Source organism: Paramormyrops kingsleyae, chromosome 24 (assembly GCF_048594095.1).
Source record: "Paramormyrops kingsleyae isolate MSU_618 chromosome 24, PKINGS_0.4, whole genome shotgun sequence".
Lineage (NCBI taxonomy): Eukaryota > Metazoa > Chordata > Actinopteri > Osteoglossiformes > Mormyridae > Paramormyrops > Paramormyrops kingsleyae.
In genome coordinates this window covers 23,074,433-23,099,641 of record NC_132820.1, presented here as the reverse complement: position 1 = coordinate 23,099,641, position 25,209 = coordinate 23,074,433, and the positions used below count along the sequence as shown (strand labels likewise).

The following is a 25,209-nucleotide window of genomic DNA, read 5'->3' as shown; positions in this document are numbered from 1 at the left end:
TAAAAAGGACATTTAATCGAAATATTACATGCTGATTTTTTTCCTGGTTAAATAAAATCGATACAGCAGATTCTTTTCTACACACACGACTGCTTTTTTTGTAACTTAATTATGCCATCTAACATGATAGGTTCTCTGTCATAAGAATATTCCAATATGTTGGTTGAGATTATTTAAGCGGTACATCAACAATCCGTGGGGGGGAAATTAATGATAATTAAACTTTGACAAACAAGGGCATAGCTGAAAAATCAGTACACTGCTAGTGAGTTACTGGCAATATAGCATAGAAATTTACTAGTCAGCTGTGCTAAGAATCAGCTAAACTGAAATGGAAGGCTTGTAGTATAAGGGAGAAGGTGAAGGAGAATGTTTTATGTGTTTTAAGTTGATTAAGCAGGGAGGAGCACTTCTCTTTCTCACATAGTAAAGGTTCATTCTCTCTTCAAATGATTGCTTGCAAATTTAAGGATCTAGGAAATTAGCTTAAAAAATATAATATTATAATATAAATATTATATATATATATACACTCACCTAAAGGATTATTAGGAACAAAATACTAATACGGTGTTTGACCCCCTTTCGCCTTCAGAACTGCCTTAATTCTACGTGGCATTGATTCAACAAGGTGCTGAAAGCATTCTTTAGAAATGTTGGCCCATATTGATAGGATAGCATCTTGCAGTTGATGGAGATTTGTGGGATGCACATCCAGGGCACGAAGCTCCCGTTCCACCACATCCCAAAGATGCTCTATTGGGTTGAGATCTTGGTGACTGTGGGGGCCATTTTAGTACAGTGAACTCATTGTCATGTTCAAGAAACCAATTTGAAATGATTCGAGCTTTGTGACATGGTGCATTATCCTGCTGGAAGTAGCCATCAGAGGATGGGTACATGGTGGTCATAAAGGGATGGACATGGTCAGAAACAATGCTCAGGTAGGCCGTGGCATTTAAACGATGCCCAATTGGCACTAAGGGGCCTAAAGTGTGCCAAGAAAACATCCCCCACACCATTACACCACCACCACCAGCCTGCACAGTGGTAACAAGGCATGATGGATCCATGTTCTCATTCTGTTTACGCCAAATTCTGACTCTACCATTTGAATGTCTCAACAGAAATCGAGACTCATCAGATCAGGCAACATTTTTCCAGTCTTCAACTGTCCAGTTTTGGTGAGCTCGTGCAAATTGTAGCCTCTTTTTCCTATTTGTAGTGGAGATGAGTGGTACCCAGTTGGGTCTTCTGCTGTTGTAGCCCATCTGCCTCAAGGTTGTGCGTGTTGTGGCTTCACAAATGCTTTGCTGTATACCTCGGTTGTGACGAGTGGTTATTTCAGTCAAAGTTGCTCTTCTATCAGCTTGAATCAGTCGGCCCATTCTCCTCTGACTTCTAGCATCAACAAGGCATTTTCGCACACAGGACTGCCGCATACTGGATGTTTTTCCCTTTGCACACCATTCTTTGTAAACCCTAGAAATGGTTGTGCGTGAAAATCCCAGTAACTGAGCAGATTGTGAAATACTCAGACCGGCACGTCTGGCACCAACAACCATGCCACGCTCAAAATTGCTTAAATCACCTTTCTTTCCCATTCTGACATTCAGTTTGGAGTTCAGGAGATTGTCTTGACCAGGACCACACCCCTAAATGCATTGAAGTAACTGCCATGTGATTGGTTGATTAGATAATTGCATTAATGAGAAATTGAACAGGTGTTCCTAATAATCCTTTAGGTGAGTGTATATATATATATATATATATAATATACAGCTGCAGACTCTTAATGCCACTCTCAGGCCCCTTCCGTTTGGTGGACGCATGTGCGGAAAACAAAGAAAGATGTACTTTATCAGTTTCACAAGTTTTCAAAGTAGAGTTGGATGGCACCTTTAACCTTAAAGGCCTGTTTTTGCGGCAGAATGGTCATGCAGTTTAGGTTTAACACCAAAAACATGTCCCTGTGCTTGCATCATTTAATGAATTGCCCCTCTATGTTTTTTGCATTGCACTTGAGAACTGAAGAAACCTTTAATTCAATGGCAAGTCCACTACAATTCTCTACATGTACATGAGTTTAACCAATCATTATTTAAGCTAATCAAATTTTGTTTCAAACTTCACAATGTTTTAAATAACCACACAGACACAAACCAAATGCAAAATAATCCACATTTATTTATATCTTAGTCTTATCTTATTCTATGTTACCTTAATTATACAATTTTATCTTAACCTTATCCTACCTTATCTTACTCCTATCTTATTCTATGTTATCTTACGTTATACAATCTGATCTTAACCTTATCCTACCTTATCTTACTCCTATCTTATTCTATGTTACCTTAATTATACAATTTTATCTTAACCTTATCCTACCTTATCTTACTCCTATCTTATTCTATGTTACCTTAATTATACAATTTTATCTTAACCTTATCCTACCTTATCTTACTCCTATCTTATTCTATGTTATCTTACGTTATACAATCTGATCTTAACCTTATCCTACCTTATCTTACTCCTATCTTATTCTATGTTATCTTACGTTATACAATCTTATCTTAACCTTATCCTACCCTATCTTACTCCTATCTAATTCTATGTTATCTTACATTATACAATCTTATCTTAACCTCATCTTACCCTATCTTAGTCTTATCTTATTCTATGTTATCTTACGATATACAATCTTATCTTAACCTCATCTTACCCTATCTTAGTCTTATCTTATTCTATGTTATCTTACGATATACAATCTTATCTTAACCTTATCTTAAACTATATTAGTCTTATCTTATTCTATGTTACCATATGTTATACAAAATCTTATCTTAACCTATATTAGTCTTATCTTATTCTAATCTTATGTCATACAAACTTAGGATAAGTTAAGGTTAAACTATCTTAATCTTATCTTATCCTAAGTACTTGTGAGATCTCTCACCTAATTATTTACAGGTTCTATGAAAAACTATTTACATCACACAGATAGCCCATCTCCACAGCCAACTCCAGGACCCCGGGGATGGCACTCAGCTGGTACAGCGCATCATTAGGAAATATCACCTCAGCTTCATCAACCCAATTGTCAACATACGTGTAGTGAGCCTCTAGGTTTTGGTCCCTCCCCTGCTTGCAGATGGAAATTGCATTTAAAAACTCACTCCAAAACTGAATACACCAATGGTAAGTTAAGCACTTGGCCTCATAGGTCATTTTAGGGTAGTTGCTAAGATAATAGTTATGCAACTTATTGAATCTTTCCATTTTTTCAAAAACAACAGAAGGGCACATAAATGGGGGTGTCGGACCCGTAACCAGCTGAGATGAGGGGTGCGCTGGAACCTGATACGGAGGGGTGGGATGAACCATGGCTGGAGCTGAAGATGGATGTGGGGCTGGGCTTACATGTGAGACTACGTGTGGTGACGGAGGAGGAGAGTCTGTAAAAAAAGATGGAGATGGAGAGGAGACAAAAGAGGATGGGATGGGTGACGGAACTAAGAATGAAGTGGAGGAGAAGGCCGGTGAGCAGGGCTCAGGCTCAGGCTCTGACATAGATGGAGTGCGACACAGGATGGTTGCAACCTCGTCGTCACTCTGGGTGAGATCCTCACACGGGATCTTCTCACCCACTTGGGTTGAGTCAAACGGGTTTCCCAATTTGCAGTTACTGAAGCGTACTAGATTCTGTACATTTTTTGTAAATGGCCCCTTTTGTTTTTTACACCAATTTCTACGTCCTGACCGGCCTCCCGCCGTATTTCTACGGCGTCCTGAGCCCTGCTGACCCCTGCTGGTTGCCACCGGGGAGGGAGTAGACGCAGTGGCGGCAGACATGGTCATGGAGCTGGGTGCCGGCGGCCCAGTGCGGCATTTCCTCCGATGGCCTCCACCACTGGTGCTGGTTCGTCCTTTGGGGTTAAAAAGACAGGGGACAGCACATTTAAATAAAGTGAATCCTTATGTCACTCTACAACAAAACTACATCACAGATATCACACTTGGCAGTCAGTATTGCACATTGAGAAAAATTCTGCCATCTTATTGGATACAGGAAACGCAAGCTTGGGAGACTTATGCGCTGGTCTTGAATCGGGCCGCCTGCGTTTCAACAGGGGAACTTGACTTATAAAAACACACCAGTTAGTGCACAGATTCCCTGATATGCAGAACAACAGCGAAAAACCACACTGGAAACTGATGTAACTTATGCATTATTACACCAATGTTGAAATGCTTTCCTCGCCCTAGTAGCATAAAAGCCAATCTAGTTTATTTATTTTTGTTTTGTTCAGGCTTTTTGACAAATGAAGGCCCTTTTTAGTAGGCTAGTGTCTAGTCAAAGGTGTAAACTTAAGAGGAAAATAAACTATTCTGACTGTGCCATTAATTCTCTTTTTTCCCAGTTACTTTGCCAATATTGTCTTTTTATTCAATTTTGATAGTAATTTGAAATGTTTTAATTTAAATTATATCTCCACAGCTAGTTCTGGCAATAGTTGAAGTTGTCATGAAAAATAATAACCCTGTACCATATGGGGCGCCGTTTGTAAAGTTACGAAACATTTTTGTACTTGCCACTTTTTCAACATTTAGTGCAATTTTCTGACATTTAGCTAGAAGTCAATGGTGTTGTGGATCATCATATTTTTTGCTGTGTAGATTATTTGCACAATTGTTCATCATATGTAAATAGAAATGGTATGTCTATATATAAATATTAAATGTAAATGTCAAATATAAATGTTAAATGTAAACGTAAATATAAAAGTTAAATGTAAATATAAATGTTAAATATAAATGTTAAATGTTAAGTTATATCTAAATGTTAAATGTAAAAGTTAAATGTAAATATAAATCTAAATGTTAAATGTAAAAGTAATTAACTTAGCGAGCTAATTCGTCGTTACCGCCCATTTCTATGCAGATGGGCGTGGCTAATTTGCATATGTTCTCAACATTTAGAGTCTACATTTAACATTTATATTTAACATTTAAATTTAACATTTATATTTATATTTACATTTAACTTTTACATTTAACTTTTAAACCAAAGACCAAATTTTCTGGAGATGTTCATGACATTATTTACTAGATTTATTTAAAAAATTGATCAATTTTGAAATACAGGTGTTTTGTTATTGAATTTTTAATACTTTAATAACCCATGGTAATTATTCGTATGGGGATGGCATATTATTTGTTCAACCTATAGAGCTGGACAATAGCTTTAAAACAATATGAGGACCATTTCTGTGCAGCTTATATTATGGTAAATATAGCCAGTCAAAAAAAAAGAAGTTAAAACTTCATCCATCCACACATCACAGCGACAGATTTTACTGATTTCATTATACAATACAACAGACATGCCGAAAAGAGCCCCGTATTTTTACTGCTTCATGGTAACAAATCACCGTTTGCCTAAAAGTCAACCATTTTATTATCTAGTATCCTAAGACATGTAGTTCCAAAATAAGATAGTTATCACAGACTGCAAGATTCAACAAGACCAGCCAACCCTATTCTGACTTTCATTCTTCGAGTGCTGAGCTATTCTGGGCATCACTTTGCCGTCCTTACCATGGCTAACTGAACCGGGGATGTCTTCCGGAGCAATCCGGACACTGACTGCCCCATTTGGCAGGAGCCAGTCGATTCTCCAGAGGCACACAGTGGCGTTCAGGGCAGACATCTCGATCACGTCTTGTCTCTCGCTGGGAAGCTGCAAATCTGAGCTGCTTTGAATGTTCAAATCAAATTAACTCGAAGTGCAACTACAATTGTTATGATGCGGTTGCTATGGTACTGTGGCCAATTAGTGTCAGCGCACTGCAAAGTCGTCAAACACTTTAACCAAATGACAACACACACGATGTACATTAACAAAAGCGCGGAAGATTTTCTACGACGGATTATGGCTGTTTGTAACCTTCAGCATTTCATCTTGCACTGAGAAACATTGTAGCTATAAAGTTAGCCGATATATATATAGTTGTGCGCAATATTGTGTGTGACTCCTTACTTTTCCAGAACATGTGGCATCCGTATTATAACATCCCTTTTCTGACCACATTGCCCCTTCATTTGGAGAACTGCGCCGAGATGTCCAGACACGCTGCTGGAGCTCTGCAGTGGCCCCCGTCCGTCCACGTGAATCAGACAGTGGCAGCGTGGAGAGGCTTTCCTGCTTTTCCCAAAGCAACCCAATCTACTAATGAAGCCAAGGTGTTTCTCATCCACAGGTCTCTCTATGACTTGATAAAAGGTCCAATAATGCTGGAAATGATTGACCAGAAATTGCTGAACTGGTACTTGTCTCTTCCAGTTGAAGACCGACACCTCATAAAGGAGGAAGGAGGTCTACGTGTTTTTCTTCAGAAACACCCAGCGCTTGGTGTAACGGGAGATGTAGTCTATATAAAAGAGGAAATCAGAGGAGTGCACAGAGCAGAAGAAACTCCAGCCTTGCCTGAATCTTCTCACTGCAGATCTTCTCAGTGCTGCTGGTGCTATACACCAAGTGCTTCCTCTGCTGCCAGGATGTGCAGTCAGTCCTGCAAAGCCAGGGAGGGTCCGCAGGAGGCTTTTCTGTCAGTGGAAGAAAAGAAGCTGGTCCTACTTCCAAACGCCTTTGAAAAGGAGCTAAATCTCTGCGGCTCGGATGAGAGCGTGATGAATGGAGCAGGAAAGGCCACCAGTCAGCAATGTGACTACAGTTCTACTAAGTGGATGGATGTTGAGCATCGAGGAACTGTCCAAAGTGGAAATGACCCAAAAAAGCAGTATCCCGGTGTTATTAAAGAGCAGTCTTTTGCTCATGGTGCTGCGGAGGTGTTCCAGTGGATCCCGGAGCAGAAAGGTCATCCTGAGAACATGGAAGACCTGATGCATCTGCAAGATCCTGATTTTGGTGCGGTGGAAGAGGCTGGATTCGGTCAAAAATTTACAGAAGGAGCCAGTCAGTCTGCATGTGAAGGTTGTTTTCCATGGACTGTCCAGGACAAGGCAAGAAGCAGCGGGCCTGTAACATCCCAGCGATTCCAGGCTGTGGATGGCAAGGTGGCAATGAACCAGTCTGAAGAAATTAATGGTGACCTCAGGGGCAATGTCATGTCATCAAGTGACAGGCAGAGTACGAGAGTGAAGAAAATCTGCAGCCTGGAACGCCAGATTGTACTGTGCGATGCCGTTGTCAGCACAGACCTCTCCACAATGGACCAGGATGTCCAGACGCTGGCAGTGTCTACAGCTGAGAAATCCACCATCACAGATGTCTATATGGCTGACCTGGACTATTTCAAACAGGAATTCATCAGATTAAAGCTTGTTGAAGCAGAAGTGGGGACACTGAAAGATAAATTGAAAAGCTTCGAAGGGAAGGAGCGTAGTAGCCACCAGAGGGCAGTGCAGGCTGAACTGAGCCTCTTGGCCCTGCAGCATGCAATGTGTCAGCAGTACTGCTGGGGGCGCTATTGCACTTCACTGGAAGGCAGCCGCTTTCTTCTGGGAAAAAATGTTATGCCGGAGAGCATGATTGAAGTTCTTCAGATCCTAGCGGACAACTACCAAGAAATGAGGAAGAACATCCTATCTGGAGTGCCCCTGGACCAACTCCGCCCTTTGTCCGTGGACTGTCAGAAGATCGCCTCTGAGGGGTGCTATATCCCCACGGAGGGAATCAAGTCTGTTCCTGAAAACGAATCATGCTTCTGTGAAGAGTCCATGTTGACTGAAAGCTCTGGGGGTCTTGAGTGCAGGATCAACACCTCCCTGAAGGAAGGACTAAATGAAAAAACGGAGGCATTCACCCATCAAGATAGTAACCTATTTGGGAAGAATCTTGCTTTGCCGATTAGGACCACAGGTGCACCAGAACCAGAATCTAGCACAAATCAATCCAGACAGGAGGGAGAGAAGAGCCACAGCTCAGCAGCTGCAAAGGATAGTGAGATCCAGGGGGAAGGATTTTTTCATGAGGAGAAAATGGATCAGTACTTCCTGGGTGTCAAAGACCTCCCTAATGACTCAACTGAGAATAATGTTGACCAGTTTGGAAAATATCAGCCATCCGGTGTTAAAACAGCAATTTTCTTCAAGAATGTCAGGACGGCCACTGTATCAGTCCTGGCTCCCAGTGCTCCTGAAAGAGCAGTCGAAAACCTGAACAGTCATGTGGTTAAGGGACAACCCATCGAGGGCAAGCAGATCCCTGATGGTACAGGGATAGGCCTGCAGAAACAAGCATGCAGTTCAAAGTCCTGCAGATCTGTATGCGACACACCTGCTGTTATGGCTAAGGGTCTTCCACAGCCCCTGGAGAAGCTTGTGAATGTCCTGGAATCACCCACATCATCCGGCGTCTTTGTGCCCAGACGCACCATCGCGGACGGCTTCGGCGCCCTCATGGCGCAGCTGTCACTGCAACACCCGGGAGTGGCCCAGAGGAGCATCATGGATGCTCTCCTGAAGCTGCTGGCAGGACGCAGCGGCTTCCTCGGCGACCTGCCACAGGAGACCATCGTGGAGATGACATCCAGCCTGCTGAAAGCTGCACCCTCAGAAGAGGTCAGTTTGCAAGTGTGATTGCATCTGTAAAGGTATATCTGTATGTATATCTGGCAGTAACTAATAATTTTAGTTCCTCCTGACCTGACTTGCACAGAGGCTCAGTCAAACATTATTGATAATCTGATATGTTGCCTGTATACCATCATAAGCGGGAAGTGCACTGATTCATACCATAGGGCATCAGCACAGGAGTCATTTCTGTTTTCAACTTGCTTAATCTTTTTTTTGTGTAGAAATGATCCTAAATGGAATGAACCAGCTGGAATGCTGTAAATGTTGCGTTTAAAGAAAATGGTCATTTACTTTGAACAGTCTTTTAACCGATAATGCATATTTCTCTTATTTTCTTTGTTTTAGTAAGTGGAATTTTTTTTCCTCCCTGGAATTTGGGGTGCTCAGTGTTCACATCATGGTTCTTTATTTGACATTGTTCTTAAAATCCCCAAAACTTGTTACATTTGGCATTACTTAAATAAACCACTAAGAAACGTTAAAAAAAAAAAAAAAAAAAAAAAAAAAAGCGCGGAAAAATAATAGGAGCACCGCAAATTTAGAAGACACGTTTAAAAAGAGAAAAGCGCTGCAGATCCGCTCACAACACAGTTGGTAAGTTTCCGGGTGACAAAGAAACCAATTGTGGCTGGGCTGTATATCGAATATGTTTACGCAATACAAATATATTATCCAAAACAAGATGTAGAATGACACAATACAGGTCGTGTCTGTATAATTGATAAATATATATATAAAAATACAATTTGATCGTTTGTTAAAATTATTAGGTCGCTATTACAGTAATTGAATACACAATTTCTTCCTGGTAGCAAGTAACGCGAGAGCTGCGGTCGTGACCTTCCACAGACTCCCAGAATTCATAGCGACAATTAAGCGACCCATTCAGTTAGTGGAAGATTTGATGGAGGGGAATGAGCGGGAGACGTTCTTATCTCACTTGTGGTTTTGATTTACAACTGAATATTTAGCACAGTTGGAAATTTTGGTGTAGTGCTAATATTCCTAAGAATCTAGGGATATGTCGATACACTTATTGCGATGTTGTGTTTTTCGTACAGGTATCGGTTTTAATTAATAGTTTTCATGGAAAGGTTCCCGCGGTGGTTTATTTTCTGCTCTGTCTGACCCCCGGACAGTTAGGCAGCAGGGCTGTAATTAATCTTCAGCCATTTCACTCTTCCACTGTAGCAACGTCAACTGAAGAATTATGAACAATGATGGAGGCACATTCGCAGCTGTTCCGAGCTTTCCAATGTTTCTCTGACTATGTTTTACTGGTTTCTTTGCTTCCAGTACCAGTATTTTATTCATCTTTGTTCTTCTTTACTGTTGGTGAATATTTCTTTTATTTCATATTGTATTTTACTTGTGGTTTTATCCTTAACAGGCTTGCTCCAAAGACATCTTATTGTATTTGCACAGTGACAGTAACGCTGTCTTATCTTGCGAGAGGAAGTAGCATAAGGCTGCACTGCTAACCTTAGCATTAGCTACCTAGCAATGTTGGCAGTAACGCGTTACTGTAATTCCACTACTTTTGTCTGTAAGGAGTAATGTAACTAATTACCATTTCAAATTAAAAAACGCAAGGTACTGAAATTTCAACGGACTCGTTACCTTTGTCTTGCGTGAAAATATTAATGGATAAAGGCAGCATGTTCCCCTAATTTCCTGTTTATGATGTAACGCCATCCGACCTTACCGTGGCGCAATGAATGGGTGATATTATAGGTACGCTAATAGGTACAATTAGACAGTTGTATTGTCTGGCACTGTCACAGCAGCAACACTAAAGTAATATAAGTACCCAGAGAGCACACATGCATTAGCACTATATCTCCGCGGTGCTTGAAAATCCATCGGCAAACATCTCTGTTGCAGAAACATCACCATCGAACATTTGAGCCCATATTCCCCCGATGTCGGCGCGATGTTAAGTTAAACATAGTGATGATCATGATGCGGATATCTTATAAATGATATTTTGGTATTTTCCTTCTACCTTGTAGTAGATATGGATTCGATCCAGGATTGTCCAGCTGGGTGTTTCCATTACAATTGTGTGATTTTGGAGGGAAGGGTGTTCACAATTTGTTGGGTTAAACCAAGTGGTTGGGGAGGGGATTTTTGCACATTACAATAAAATTGATATTTTAGCCTTTGTTGGTTTTATGAATAAAATTGTGGTTTTGGATAGTGTGTTTTAGAATTGTGTATGTGGGATGTATTGTTTTGAGGATGATAATTGTTAGATTAGTTGTCCTAAGGAGAGGGGTTAAGAAATCTATATAAACCCTGGAGAATGGGCTAAAAGATTGTTGTTATGGATCCAGGGTCTGCTAGGGTATAGCCTGTTTGATTGAGATTTTTGTTGTTGTTAATACTACAGTGTATTTGTGCACTTTTGTGAACAAGGACAATACATTTTTGCACGTTTTGGAACTCCATGGCCTTCTCTGGTTCCTGAAGTCTCGGGCCTCAGCCATTCCTAACAGTGTGCATGTGTGTGAATGGTGTGTTTGCCCTGCAGTGGGTTGCTGCCCCATCCTGGGTTATTCCCGGCCTTATGCCATAGCTTCCAGGATAGACTGTGGGCCATCAGGATCCTGCACAGAATAAGCAGGTATAGAAGATGGATGGATGGATGGATGGATGTTATGTCTTGCTGAAGTGCTAAACATTCAGCCTTGTGGTTTTGTCACTTCCTGTTTATAATGTCCACTCCCCCTTCACTCTGCCTGCTGTGTGTGAGAATAGAAACGACAGAGACAGTGAAGGTACAGAGGATGAGGAAGTGAGTGTCAGTCTCCACAGATCTGGGCTCAGTGACACACACACGTATGGATCCTCTGATGCTCCTGTTTCTTCTCATTGCTGGGCTCACAGGTGAGTGTCTCTCATTACAGTGGTACTGAGTAGAGATCTCTCTCCTGCTCCTCACACACTGTCAGCTGCAGTTTGGAGATCATGATGGAGATCTGCTGCTACATCAGAAGAAATTGCCCCGGCTAGATTCTGGAAACATTTGCAGAGGCTGCATTGAGTATCATACTCTATGAAGTTGTAGATAGTAGTTGGATTCTCACAGGTTTTTATATCACTTATATTATTATGTAATATTTAAAAAGCTTTAACAAAAATATTTTACCAATAAACTGGCAATTACTTCATACATGTACAGTATTTTGTGTTTTGTATTTATTAGTAGAGCGGTACCTCAGTTCTCGAACTCATTAGAACTCGAATTTCTTAAAAGTCGAACCAACCAGTTCGAAAAAAATTACCTAGAGCTCGATCTGAATCTCAAACCGTGAACGCCGATCTAAGATAATTTGTACGCCTGGGGAAATGAGTCACGCCGCACGTCTCTCAGCGGAAACAAAGGGTAAAGCTTCAGTCTCAGCCTCGCAAAACCCCTGATAGGAATATTATTCTTATTTACTCATGTTGGCACAAGGTGCTGATTACTGTGTGCATTTTAATCTGGGCTCTTCTCTCATAAAACATAAACTTTGTGCTCTAAGTACAATTTTTAAAGAGTGACCCCAAATATTGCAAAGTTATTATAGCTGACAACAGACTTTTTGGGAATGCGAGAGTCCTCACAGAAGCTTATGTGCCATGTTACAGTGTCCGTGTATTCATCCACGCTGTTAGTAGCAGTTTTGAAAACATTCCAGTCTGTCGAGTCAAAGCATGATTTTAATTGCTCTACTGCTCCACATGTTCAGTGTTTCACTCTAGTAACGACAGGTTTAGCAGTTTTCAGATTTTGTCTGTATGCTGGAATTAGATGAATTGTTGCATGGTCAGAGTTTCCTAGTGCAGCACCAGTCATTTTCTGTCATTAAAATGTGACGTCTTTTCAGTTAGCTATTTATTTATTTTGGCTTTTTCTTATTATTATGTGTTCATTGTAATTGATTAATAAAATTATTTATTTTCATTATTATTTCTTTTACTTATCTTTGAAATGTGATTTTGACATTTTAATTTGATTGTATCCTTGTCTTTGTAAAGCACTTTGAATTGCCTTGTGCCCAAATTGTGCTATATAAATAAACATGCTTAAAATCTTTGATGATGACAATGTGCCCAGCCGGCTGTGAACTGTTCTTCGCTTTCTCCATCTTTGCATTTCTTGCAGTGTGAAGATCTGCGAGCTGTTTAATTTTAGTGACCACTCCTTTTCAGGATTATGTAGTATATGTTTAACATTACTTCAAAGTGTGGAAGGGAAATTTAAAGTGATGGTAGGCCAGGGTTGGGAGGCATTGTGGGATTGTTCTTGTGTCTCAGGTTTTGTTGTTTTGGGGATGGTGCCGTGTGTCCTTGCCTCACAGCCACCTGCACGGAACCAGCTTTGCAGGCCACAGATCTTGGAGAACTGGGCTGAAGGGAACATCGCCGGGGGGAGAAAGGGGACCTGCAGGAAGCCTTGAAATGTAGCTGCTATACTATGCTAGACGCAGTTTGTTGTATGGTAGCATTTGAACACACAAGCAAGTTATGTACCCATAAGGGTTGTATATGTTTACGCTGAAGTCTTTATTTAGGTAATATAGGGTTGGGGTTTCCCTTACTGATAACATTGTGAGCCATGCCAGCCATGGACACCAAAGGAGGGGTTGCACCTTTTTGCTGGGTTGGGAGTGGAATTTCCCTAATGTTTAGGGTTTTTGCCCTCCTTCCTAGGCTGGATAGACAGGCTTATGTGTGGGACTCATAGGAGGCCTAGGCCTAACGAGGATTGGAAACTGAACATCCTTGAAGTAGACCAATAGAGGTGGCGTATTATGTTTGTTGTATGTTCGAAACCTGGTTTGCAGATGTTTGGTAACCAATCAGGACTTAGAAGTCCATATAGAGGAATTCGTCTTATAGTATATTAACCTGCTGATTTCTGGGTGCGGGGTGCATTGCGCATTGTCCCCGAGTGTGGTTGGAACACTATGCTGAATTGCTGAATAAAGAAGAAAATTTTGCTCATTACATGCGAGACCTGGAGTTTGATTCAAGTGTGACAGAGTGAGAGTGATTATAGAGGATTATAGAGTCATAGTTGTTTGGGTTAATTCTGAGTACCACAAAAGTTTACAAGCCCTATTTTGGCAAGAGCTAATCCTAATCATTTTCATCCTTGCCGTTTAAATCACTCATGAATAGATGTGTTTGTGAGAAATTGATCTGTTTTAAGCATTTTCAATTTAAATAAATACTGCAATACTACTACGAGATATCTAACAACATACGATGCAACATTCAACAGGGGGTAGTGAAGTGATTCATGGCTGATCAAAGTGCCAATTCGATGTGGGGCAGTGATTAGCATGTGGAGAATGCTGCAGCAGTATTACAAAATCAGCAACTCTTTTAAAAATAATAGTGATAAAAATATATTATTTATTAATAAGTATATATAATCAGTACACAAAATATAAGTATATAAATATAAGCATATAAAGTATACACTCACCTAAAGGATTATTAGGAACACCTGTTCAATTTCTCATTAATGCAATTATCTAATCAACCAATCACATGGCAGTTGTTTCAATGCATTTAGGGGTGTGGTCCTGGTCAAGACAATCTCCTGAACTCCAAACTGAATGTCAGAATGGGAAAGAAAGGTGATTTAATCAATTTTGAGCGTGGCATGGTTGTTGGTGCCAGACGGGCCGGTCTGAGTATTTCACAATCTGCTCATTTCACAATCTGCTCAGTTACTGGGATTTTCACGCACAACCATTTCTAGGGTTTACAAAGAATGGTGTGAAAAGGGAAAAACATCCAGTATGCGGCAGTCCCGTGGGCGAAAATGCCTTGTTGATGCTAGAGGTCAGAGGAGAATGGGCCGACTGATTCAAGCTGATAGAAGAGCAACTTTGACTGAAATAACCACTCGTTACAACCGAGGTATGCAGCAAAGCATTTGTGAAGCCACAACACGCACAACCTTGAGGCGGATGGGCTACAACAGCAGAAGACCCCACTGGGTACCACTCATCTCCACTACAAATAGGAAAAGAGGCTACAATTTGCACAAGCTCACCAAAATTGGACAGTTGAAGACTGGAAAAATGTTGCCTGGTCTGATGAGTCTCGATTTCTGTTGAGACATTCAAATGGTAGAGTAAACAGAATGAGAACATGGATCCATCATGCCTTGTTACCACTGTGCCGGCTGGTGGTGGTGGTGTAATGGTGTGGGGGATGTTTTCTTGGTACACTTTAGGCCCCTTAGTGCCAATTGGGCATCGTTTAAATGCCACGGCCTACCTGAGCATTGTTTCTGACCATGTCCATCCCTTTATGACCACCATGTACCCATCCTCTGATGGCTACTTCCAGCAGGATAATGCACCATGTCACAAAGCTCGAATCATTTCAAATTGGTTTCTTGAACATGACAATGAGTTCACTGTACTTAAATGGCCCCCACAGTCACCAGATCTCAACCCAATAGAGCATCTTTGGGATGTGGTGGAACGGGAGCTTCGTGCCCTGGATGTGCATCCCACAAATCTCCATCAACTGCAAGATGCTATCCTATCAATATGGGCCAACATTTCTAAAGAATGCTTTCGGCACCTTGTTGAATCAATGCCACGTAGAATTAAGGCAGTTCTGAAGGCGAAAGGGGGTCAGACACCGTATTAGTATGGTGTTCCTAATAATCCTTTAGGTGAGTGTATAAGTACATAAAGTATAAGTATATAAAGTTTAAGTATATAAAGTATATAAGTCTTAAGTATAAAAATGATATAAGTATAAAAAGTTTAAGGGCTCAGAGGACCGCTTCTCCTACTCATCAGAGTGGATCTGGTGCCTGAACTTCTTTTTCAGAGCCTTTGATTTTTTTATTTTTTTTTCTCTTTTCCCTTTCCTTTTTTCTTTCTTTTTAAAATTCCCCACCACCACCCCCCCTCTTCGGAGGACAACTTTATTTTACACTAAATTCAAGAGCAAAGAGTGTGGCTGCTCCGAACTCACCCGTCCCGTGGAGGAAAGGAAAAAAAAACAAAAAACGGGAGATACAGAAACAACAATCGTAACGAGAACAGACATTAATCACCATGGGGAGAGAAAAGAAAAAAAAAAAAAAAAAAGGAAACAGAGGTATACAGGAAAAATAAAACTAATAATGTAGGTAGGACGGAGAAAATGAAGTGTAGGGGAATACAGAATACAAACAACCATAAGAAAAATAACACTCATTACAAGGACATCAAACAACAAACATTATAACATCAGTAATAATAATTATAATTAATAATGTGACAAATAGGTATTATATATATATATATGTAGCATACACACACGTGATCCTACCCTTATACATGTATATTTCAATTCCTATGTCTATAACACACGCTAAAAAGTAACAATAATAATGATACTGATCGCTCAACCATTCTTATATGTATGTGTAAGTGTAGGTGTGAACTGATTTGTCATTGGATGTGCTGGCATATGATGCCGTCGGGGGAAGCGACAGCACCCCACCCCCCCACAAGGCCGAAGGCGAAGGCAGGAGAAACCAGGCAACCGAGGCCACCCTGCCGCCCCCCCAGCACAAGGGCCCACGGCCATGTGCCCCGGAGATAACCACCCGCCCAACCCAGGAAGCAGCCCGCGAGGGACTAAAGGGGCGCCAACCCCCGTACAGGGAGGCCCGCAGAGGGAGGACGGGCGGCGAGCCCCCCCGCCCAGCCCAAACCGAACCCCCCAATCCGCCTAGAAGGCCCCCAGTGTCCCAAGATCCCCCGGACTGCCCGCCAGGGCCCCACCACGGCGCAGCAGAGCCAAGCACCACCCGGCCCGCGGCCCAAGAGAGGAGGCCGCCCACACCCGCCAGAGCCTTTGATAAGATGGAAGTAATGTCCTCTTGAGGCCATGGGCGTCCCCTGTGTCAGCCCCTCCTTGGCACTGGCGTCCCACCTGGCGATCTCAGCACCGGGTGCAGTTTAATGCGGGGCAGCTCCGCCAGGACATCCACCATGTTGGGGCCTTTGGTGGGTCCTGCGCCACTTCCCTGACGATGACTCTGCTTGGGGCCCTGGATACTAGCAGGTGGAGGAGGACGAGGTGGCGGTGGAGGATGAGGAGGAGGAGGAGGGGGCGGGAAACAGCTTGGAGCTGAAGTGGGGACTACAAAAGGAGTCCCAGTGGTCTCCGAACTACTCCGGGATATATATGGGTCAGTCAGGGCACCAGCAAGCATGGAGATCTCGGACCGGAACCTTGTCTTCGAGGGCTGCAATCTTTTTCCAAACTGCCGCCCACTCGGACCCTGCCTCTGCTGCAACAGCAGCATGCTGGAGATCCCCGTGTCCACTGGGGAGGTGGATGCCGTTGCAACACTGGAGGATTTCTTCACAAAGCGCTGGGAAAGAAAAAAATCTCCAGTTGCAAAAAACTTGTTACATTGCGCAGTTCAACGCAGAGGGAGCGACTCTGTGAAACAAGCGATCTTCCTTGGCCGAAAAAATACTGAATTCGGAACGGAATCAAATCCAAAAAAACAGTCTGCACACAAAGTACAGAGAGTTAGATGTCTTACTTAAACATCACACAAAATTATATTTTTTTCCATCATCCATTAACATACAGCGCAATCTCAGATTCACATTAGGCCATACTATGATACTATACAGATTTCCTGAATAACATTAATATACACATATACATGTATATACTTATATATGCACATTATAAACATTTCAACCTGCAATGGTACTAACAGGGTGGCTAAACTGAATAACACCATATCACAGTCAACGTATTCCGATCAATTAGCAAGTAGCCTTATAGGTAGCTTTAGCATTTTACATACAACTACAAAAAATGATACATTAGTAAAGAAAATAATCAACCACACAATCAGCAAAGGTTCACATTCATATCCTGACTGTTTTTCCTTCACACTAATGATCCCTATATCTATATTTTCAAACAGGTAAATTGACCTACCAGGATATCCAAAAGAGAGCACTTGCACCAAAATCTTTCTATCCACTAATTGCTGCAATTGTATGCTTAGGCCAAAAAAAATAAACAGTGCTCTAAACGTTGACATCTACACAAATATATATATGTAGATATATACGTTTATTTCCCTAAGTTGCCGTTCACCCCTCTTTCCGCTCTCTTTACCCGCCTTCCTCCGTCTAGAAAAACCCGCCGGAAAAAAAAAACTCCCACCCTACCTTTTGGCACTCAGGAACGTCTTAAAGAGACAGCTGCCCACTTTGGTATACACAACTTATTGTAAGGTTCATGTCTCCCTCTTTACAAATTACGCTCTATAATAGCTTCAAAGCCTTATGGTAGCTTTATAGACCTGGCTACATTTGGTTTTGTTATTATTATTATTGGTATTAGTATTATTATTTTAAGAATGAAGCTAAATAATATAGCTAATATATCACATATGGGTTAAAATGCAGAGGACGCATTTCGTCGTTGTGTGATGTGCCAAGAATGGCACTTGATCACAAAGTACAAATACTTTTTTACTTGCCAACATTCATAAGCAACGTTATTTTTCAGTACAGTTGAACTTTTTTTTGGGGGGGACTTTTTTATTTGAAGGACTTACTTCAAATATTGACAATAATAACAAAAATAAAGTACAAAAAAAACTGCTAAACAATAGCAAGTGCTTAAAGTGCATAAATAACAAGTGCTCAAAGTGCTAAAGAACTGAACTGCTAAACAAGATTAGAAGTGAAATCAAGGCCATTATCACTTATTTTTTCTTTTTTTCTGGGTTGTAAGCAAAGTCCTGCAAACTCTTTCTTTTTAAGACATTTGGACCAGAAGATGGAAGATGGTACAGTGGAGGAGGATGAGGCTTTGGCTGGTCCAGATGATGAGGATGAGGCTTTGGCTGGTCCAGAGGGAGGGAGAAAGAGTTTGGCTAGTCCAGAAGAGTCTGGTCCAGAAGATAAGGATGAGGCTTTGGCTGGTCCAGAGGATGAAGATGATGCTTTGGCTGGTCCTGAGGATGAAGATGAGGCTTTGGCTGGTCCAGAGGATGAAGATGAGGCTTTGGCTGGTCCAGAGGGAGAGAGAAAGAGTTTGGCTGGTCCATTGGAAGTTGAAAATGGTCTGAATGGTCCAGAGGAGGAGGCTGAGGGTCTGGCTGGTCCAGAGGAGGTTGAAAAAGGTCTGGATGGTCCAGTGGAGGTTGGTGAGGGTCTGGCTGGTCCAGAGGAGGTTGAAAAAGGTCTGGATGGTCCAGTGGACGAGGATGAGTGTTTGACTCGTCTAGAGGAGGCTTTGGCTGATCCAGCGATATTCCTGGCCTGCCGTATGAGTTTGTTTGCCATCTGTGATGGCCGAATCCTTGCTGCCTCATTCACCCTTTTCTTCTTTTGTGCCTGTTGTGCCTCTTTCTTTTTCTGCAGATGTTTTTGATATGTTTGATACGATGACAGGCAAGACCACCTTAATGGCTGGTCTATTGTCATTGTCGATGCTGTCCACTTCCTTGCTTTAATCGTGGATTTTACAATTGCAAGGCTCTCATAAGTTTCCACATTCATGGAGCATCTGTCTGCTTCAAGAATATCACCCATGAGATTAAATGATCCCTCAACCAGGGGGCCTGTGAAAATGCTAAGTAGTGCTTTGACCAGCTGACCCAGAATGGGAAATCTCACACCTCTCTCTGGATTTTTCATGGATACAACTCTGCTCCACCAATCTACATCAACTCGGCCTTCTTCTTCAATGTAGTTCTGGGCACACGTTACCAGGTCCACCTCTATTTGGTACGCCCGTATCTCTTCCTCCACCTGACCAATCTCTTCTGGTGCGACCACATTAGGCAAGGCCTCTCCTAATGTGATAAAAGCCCCACAGATGGAGTCATCTTGAATCAGAGAGGGAGTGAGTGCAGAAAGTGAGGTGATTATCTTGTTGTCCAGAGGAAGGTCTTTGAGAAGGAACTCTGATGACTTCATGTACCCTTCTCTGAGAGAGTTGTAAATGTTTCTCACCCATATCAGCCTCTCCACACGGGCCTTGTTTAGTGCAGAGTAGCAGTATCTTCCAACAGACAACCTTTTGTCTTAAAGTTGCAAATCTTTACTCCGGACATCAACCTTGATGATATCCTTTGCACTCAGTGGGATGGCTTCCAGCTTCATAAATTTGCTGAGGAGCTCTCGAACTAGGGCCACCATCTCCACGTGCAGCAAGTGCGCCATTGGTTTTTCATGTTGCATTTTTTTCAAAAATCCCTGAAATGTTGAAAGTATGCCTGCAAACATTAAAAAAAAAATTATTTTTATTTGACATTTTCACATGCGTAAAAAAAACCCAACAAGAAAACAGAATTAAAGACAAGTTGCATACAGTTCAAATAAATAGCAGTGCGTTTTAAAAAAGTGAATAAAGTATAAATACTTTTAATAGCTTTTATTTCCATATATCAGATGTAATGGAAAAATTACTCCAAATCAAATTATTAACGAATTTGACCAGGTCTGCAATTTTTTTTACTGGAAGCAAAGGAAACGGAATATGAATCTGTTCCCAAAAAAAAATAAAAAAATTGCAATGTTGAGATTTTTCAAACACTTGACATAAACTTAAGACATTTTTCAAGATTTAACTTAACTTTAAATTACTGAAGTAATATTTTGGTGCATAATCATTGTTTTTGTCAGATGTTAATCAGATCATAATCAGATGTTATCATCAGTTAAATCTTTAAAATGTTTTAAGTGTATGTCAATGTTTGTGGCTGAAGAGAAAAGAAAAAATTCACAACACTGCTATATTTTTTTCTTAAGATAAATATTCCTTCTCTTCATTTCCTGTAAAAAAAAATGCACACTTAATAAAGTATTTTACATTTTTTGCCTTGGAATTGAATGTCTAATCTTTCCATTACATTTGAAATATGGAAATAACATACTGATTAAAAATAATTTCACTTTATTCACTTTTTTTTAACAATAAACTGCTGTTTATTTGAACACTTCTATATAACTCTGCATAACTTCTAAAGCTGGTTATGATTGCTGTAGTAGAGACCTGGCTGTTCCCTTTGTAAAAAACAACAACTGTTATTAACTTTCATTACATTTAGCCTAAAGTTTTTGCCTACACAAGTTAGCCTGCTACAAGATACCTCTGAACATGTCGACCATGACTTTGAATCGGTCAAACTCTGTAAAGAGCACAGAGATTCGTGCCTTCCGGTCAAGGTTGGCTTGTGTTCCCATTCGGGATGTTGTGGCTTGTTCTTGTTGAAGAATTTCTACTCTGGTCTTTTCCTCAACTGTTAGTGCATATCTCGTCAGCAATTCATTAAGAAGCCTTCTGTATCACACAAACACACACACACACACCACTGTGGCTATTTTCATTGCTTATTCCTACATAAAACCTAACAACACTCTAAACTAGCACATCACTCTACATGCAATATAATACAATAAAAATGGTTAACTGCAGAGACAGCACATTAAAAAATACTTAATTTATACTACAAAATGATTAGCATTACCTGTATTTGTGTTCTTCATTTGGATTCCCTTCCCTACCCTGTTGCAAGTCTCGACTTTAGTGTTGTGAGATGTGGTGACTATGTGCTTATTGCTGAGGTGTTTTTTTTTCTGTTCCTATATTGTACTTCCTACTGGAGTACAGTCTGGGGGCTGTTTTTTTTATTCACCTCCACTCTCCTCACGTAATCTGTTTCTCTGAGTTTTCCTACAGTCCCCTGTCTTCCTGACCTGTCTGCCCCCCTATAATGTTTGTGTATGTATGGTCGGGTTGATGGCCTGCTTTTCGCTGGTACTTGTGACTAGTGACATGGTGAATTGCAACAGCAATAAAGGGAATCAATCAATCAATCAATCAATCCAGCACATAGTAATAATGCACCACCAGTACATCCATGAGTTCATTCAGCCTGGTGCACACCTCCAGCATCTGAAGAAATCTGTTGCTAATAGGTCTTATCAAGCTCTTGGAAGGAAGATGGAGCAGACTCTGAAAGTCTGAGAAAATCTCCTTCTGTTTTGGTGACTTCTCAATATCATAATAGACATCGGAGCAGAAATTTTCCACTTCTGTGCTGAACGGACTCATGAGGGCCTTGGCAGCATTGGAAACCATGTGCACGGTGTCTCCAGATACGTCAAGGAGGTATGGGTTCGCCTTCCTTGCTTGAGTTTCAAGGCCAGACTTTTTTCCTCTCATGACTGCACAGTTGTCAAGGAGGATGCTGGTAACTTGTCTCCACTCAAGACCATAAGTCTGCATGACATCTTTAAGTTCCAGCATAAGGTTTGGGGCATTTGCAATGTTGACTTTTCTGCTTGCCAGATGTTGTGTTATTACTCTGTTGCTTTCATTATCAAAAAAGCGAACAAGCACATTGAGTGTTTTATCCATATTCAAGGTTGTTGCTTCATCAACATTGAGTGAGAACATGCATTTTTTTAGCTTCTCAGACAAACATTTTTTGAACTGTAATGCAATTCCATGAGTGTTCATGTAACTCGCATGTTGATTTGAAACCGACAGGCTCGTTAACGCTTTTTTGTCTTCTGCCAGTTTTTTACACAGGGTGACCAGTGGATGCGAAATTCTGAATGCCAAATCATGTTCTGCTATAAATGTGCACAAACGTATTTTTAAATCGCAGACACGGTCAGTCATAGACAACGGTGTGTCAGCTGTAACAGTTGCTCCCGGCAACGTCGTGGTAAGTTTGAGTGCACGGGCAGTGGCTCTATGACCGGAGTCTAAATCATGACAAGCAAGCACTTTCTTACCGCTGCTGGCATACAGTAGCTTCCTCGAGCAAATCGTGCAGAAACAAGCCCTGGGCTCTCTCAGTTTCTTGCACCAACTGCCAAAAGGCTCGCCATTTCTACTTTCTTCAATCCACACCCAGCACCATTTATTTTTGAGTCCTTTATCTAATGCTAGGACATCATCCCCAGGCTTCATAAACTTGCGCTCCATTTTTTTTTCTCCGACAACGCTAACGTGACATTGACGTATGGGTGTCAATCATACCGTGTTGCAAGGACCCGCCCTTCTCTGCTTCTGATAGGCTTGTAACGTTAGTTAAAGCTGCGTTCCTCTCATATGATTGGTAGGTGAAATAAATTGGCTCGAAAATATTAAACCGCATGCGCAGGCTCTAAAATATTATTATTTTTTTCCCTCACGGCCGCACGCCGGAGATCCGGCACGGTGCCGGGATACTTTAAGCCCTGCACTAAGGATCTGGTCTCAGTTTCGTAAACATTATGGCCTAGCCTCCATGTCTGTTTACGCCCCTGTCATGGCCAACCTGCTATTTCCAGCTTCTCTATTAGATAATGCATTCAGACAATGGTTTAAAAATGGAGCGTTGAATATTAAGATGTTATATAAGGATGGCGTCTTCATGTCATTTGATCAGGTTAGACAGGAGTTTGCTCTGCCAGCAAATCACTTTTTCAGACACCTACAAGTTAGACATTTCACACAGAATAACGTCAGTCATTTTCCTTCACTACCTCAGACATCATTTCTTGATTCAATCATAGAAAGTCAGCCAGAGCTTAGGGGAACCGTCTCAAAGCTGTACACAAATATATTTGACATGGAAGGTTCTTCACTGACAATAGTAAAAGAAGGATATGGGTACAACTATTAATGATGGTCAATGGTCTAACATACTTCAAAGAATCCACTCCTCCTCTATTTGTGCGAGGCACTGCCTCATTCAGTTCAAGATTGTACATAGACTTCACATGTCTGGGGTTAAGTTATCCAAGATTTACCCGGGGGTTAATCCTATTTGTGACAGATGTAGACAAGCACCTGCTACTCTCTTTCACATTTTTTGGTCATGTCCAAGTATGACTGCATTCTGGTCTTCAATATTTGAGATGTATTCTGTGATTTCGGGGGTAACCTTTGACTTTTGTCCTTTTATCGGACTTTTTGGCGTACCATTGAATGATCTCCCATTACGAAAGACACAATTAAATTGTATAGCCTACTCCTCCCTTTTGGCTCGGCGACTCATTCTTTTAAATTGGAAAAATGAGAAACCCCCCCTCCTTTGTTAGATGGATATGTGATGTCATGTTTTTCCTTAAGATTGAAAAGATTAGATATGCATTGCATGGATCAGTGGGAAAGTTTGATATGGTATGACATCCTTTTATTTCTCATATAGAACAGCTGACAATGCACCTTGACTCTCGATAATGTGTGATGTGTACAAAGTAACTGAGTGACTACTTTTTTTTTTTTTTTTTGTCTTGTGGTGTTATGTTTATTTGTCTTAATGCTTGTACCTGTGGGGGGTTTTTGTATGTCTGAAAAAACCAATAAAAAATACATTGACAAAAAAAAGAAACAATTGCATAACATAGGATACCATAAAATCAAGATAGGATAGGTTAAAAGAAGAAGTTTAAGATAAGATTGTATAAGATAAAGGATAAGATTAAGATAATAATAAGTAGAGATAAGGTTAAGATAACATTATATAACATAACATAGGATACGATAAAATTAGGATAGCTTACGATAAGCATAAAATAATATATAATAAGGATAGGATAGGTTGTATAACATTAGATAACATAGGATATGATAAAATTAGGATAAGATTGTAAAAATCGAACGCGAGAAATTGTGAAATTTACGTGACGTCCCCTTGTCCGCATCTGAAAACGAACACGGAAAAGTGAAGCATCAATTGGCCTTAAGTGTCACGCCAGATGCGTTAGTTGGCAACCCTGTTAAGCCCCCTAGACCCCATCCATGAAAGAATCATGATGGCCATTGAAAGGATGCAGGCAGACACTGGAAACAGTATTGAACACCTGGTCCAGACCATTCAAAAAAATCCCCCTGGCCCGGCGTCCATGGAGAACATGTGTTTTGAGAAGCCCTGCAGGACAGTGCAAGAGCTTGAGGGATTCAAATTGCAGTTGGAGGACCCAGAACAAAAACTAAAGATGGAATGTTGATATGCTATATTGCTGTTTAAAAGGGTTTGTCTAATTGCAACACTAAGAATTGTTTTTAAGTATTTATCTTCATATGTTGTATAGATCCGTTTTTTTAGTCTGATGGGAGGCTGCAGCATTGGGGACGTTGTGAGGAGAACCCTCAGAAAGATGGCTACAAACGAGGTCTGGTCACAGTTACAGCCTGAAAGGCCGAAAAGGAAAGCTGTCCTTCTTGGGAACAGCACTCCACCATGTTGTTTTAAATTACCTAGTATGTTAAACGGTTAGATTTCACAAAATGTCCATTACATTGCATAGACCCATTGTTTAATATTTATTAAATACTGCATTTTTTCTAGGAGCTTGTGCTGCACAATTTCCGAGGGTTAGCGAGAAGGACATTGAAAATTATATAGGGGATACCCTAAAACACGCACCTCACCGTGCAAAGATCCACCCAATACCTGTAAGTTTTTTTTGTTTTTCTTCGGAGCAGTTAACACTTAAAACTGCACTGCACATTGATGCCATTTTTAAATTCGTAGTACCTGTTCACTTAAATCGGACAAGCCAAGGTCGTCACGCCCAGCTCGTCCGATCCTCGTGTGTGCCACGTCCCCTC

At 41.1% G+C, this 25,209-nt stretch overlaps 1 protein-coding gene across 3 annotated transcripts; it reads left to right on the top strand.

Annotated features, from left to right (window-relative positions):
- Positions 1-5,914: 5,914 nt before the first annotated feature.
- On the top strand, positions 5,915-9,081 carry LOC140582373 (RNA-binding protein 44-like). Of its 3 annotated transcripts, none has more exons than XM_072706742.1 (3): positions 5,915-5,938; positions 6,049-8,583; positions 8,944-9,081. In XM_072706742.1, exons 1-3 carry the CDS (start codon positions 5,933-5,935, stop codon positions 8,944-8,946), a joined length of 2,544 nt encoding a protein of 847 aa, XP_072562843.1. In that variant the 5' UTR covers positions 5,915-5,932; the 3' UTR covers positions 8,947-9,081. The 3 variants fall into 3 exon arrangements, with proteins under 3 accessions (XP_072562843.1, XP_072562842.1, XP_072562841.1); XM_072706741.1 differs by having other exon boundaries at positions 8,820-9,081; XM_072706740.1 differs by having other exon boundaries at positions 6,049-9,081.
- The last annotated feature ends 16,128 nt before the right edge of the window (positions 9,082-25,209 follow it).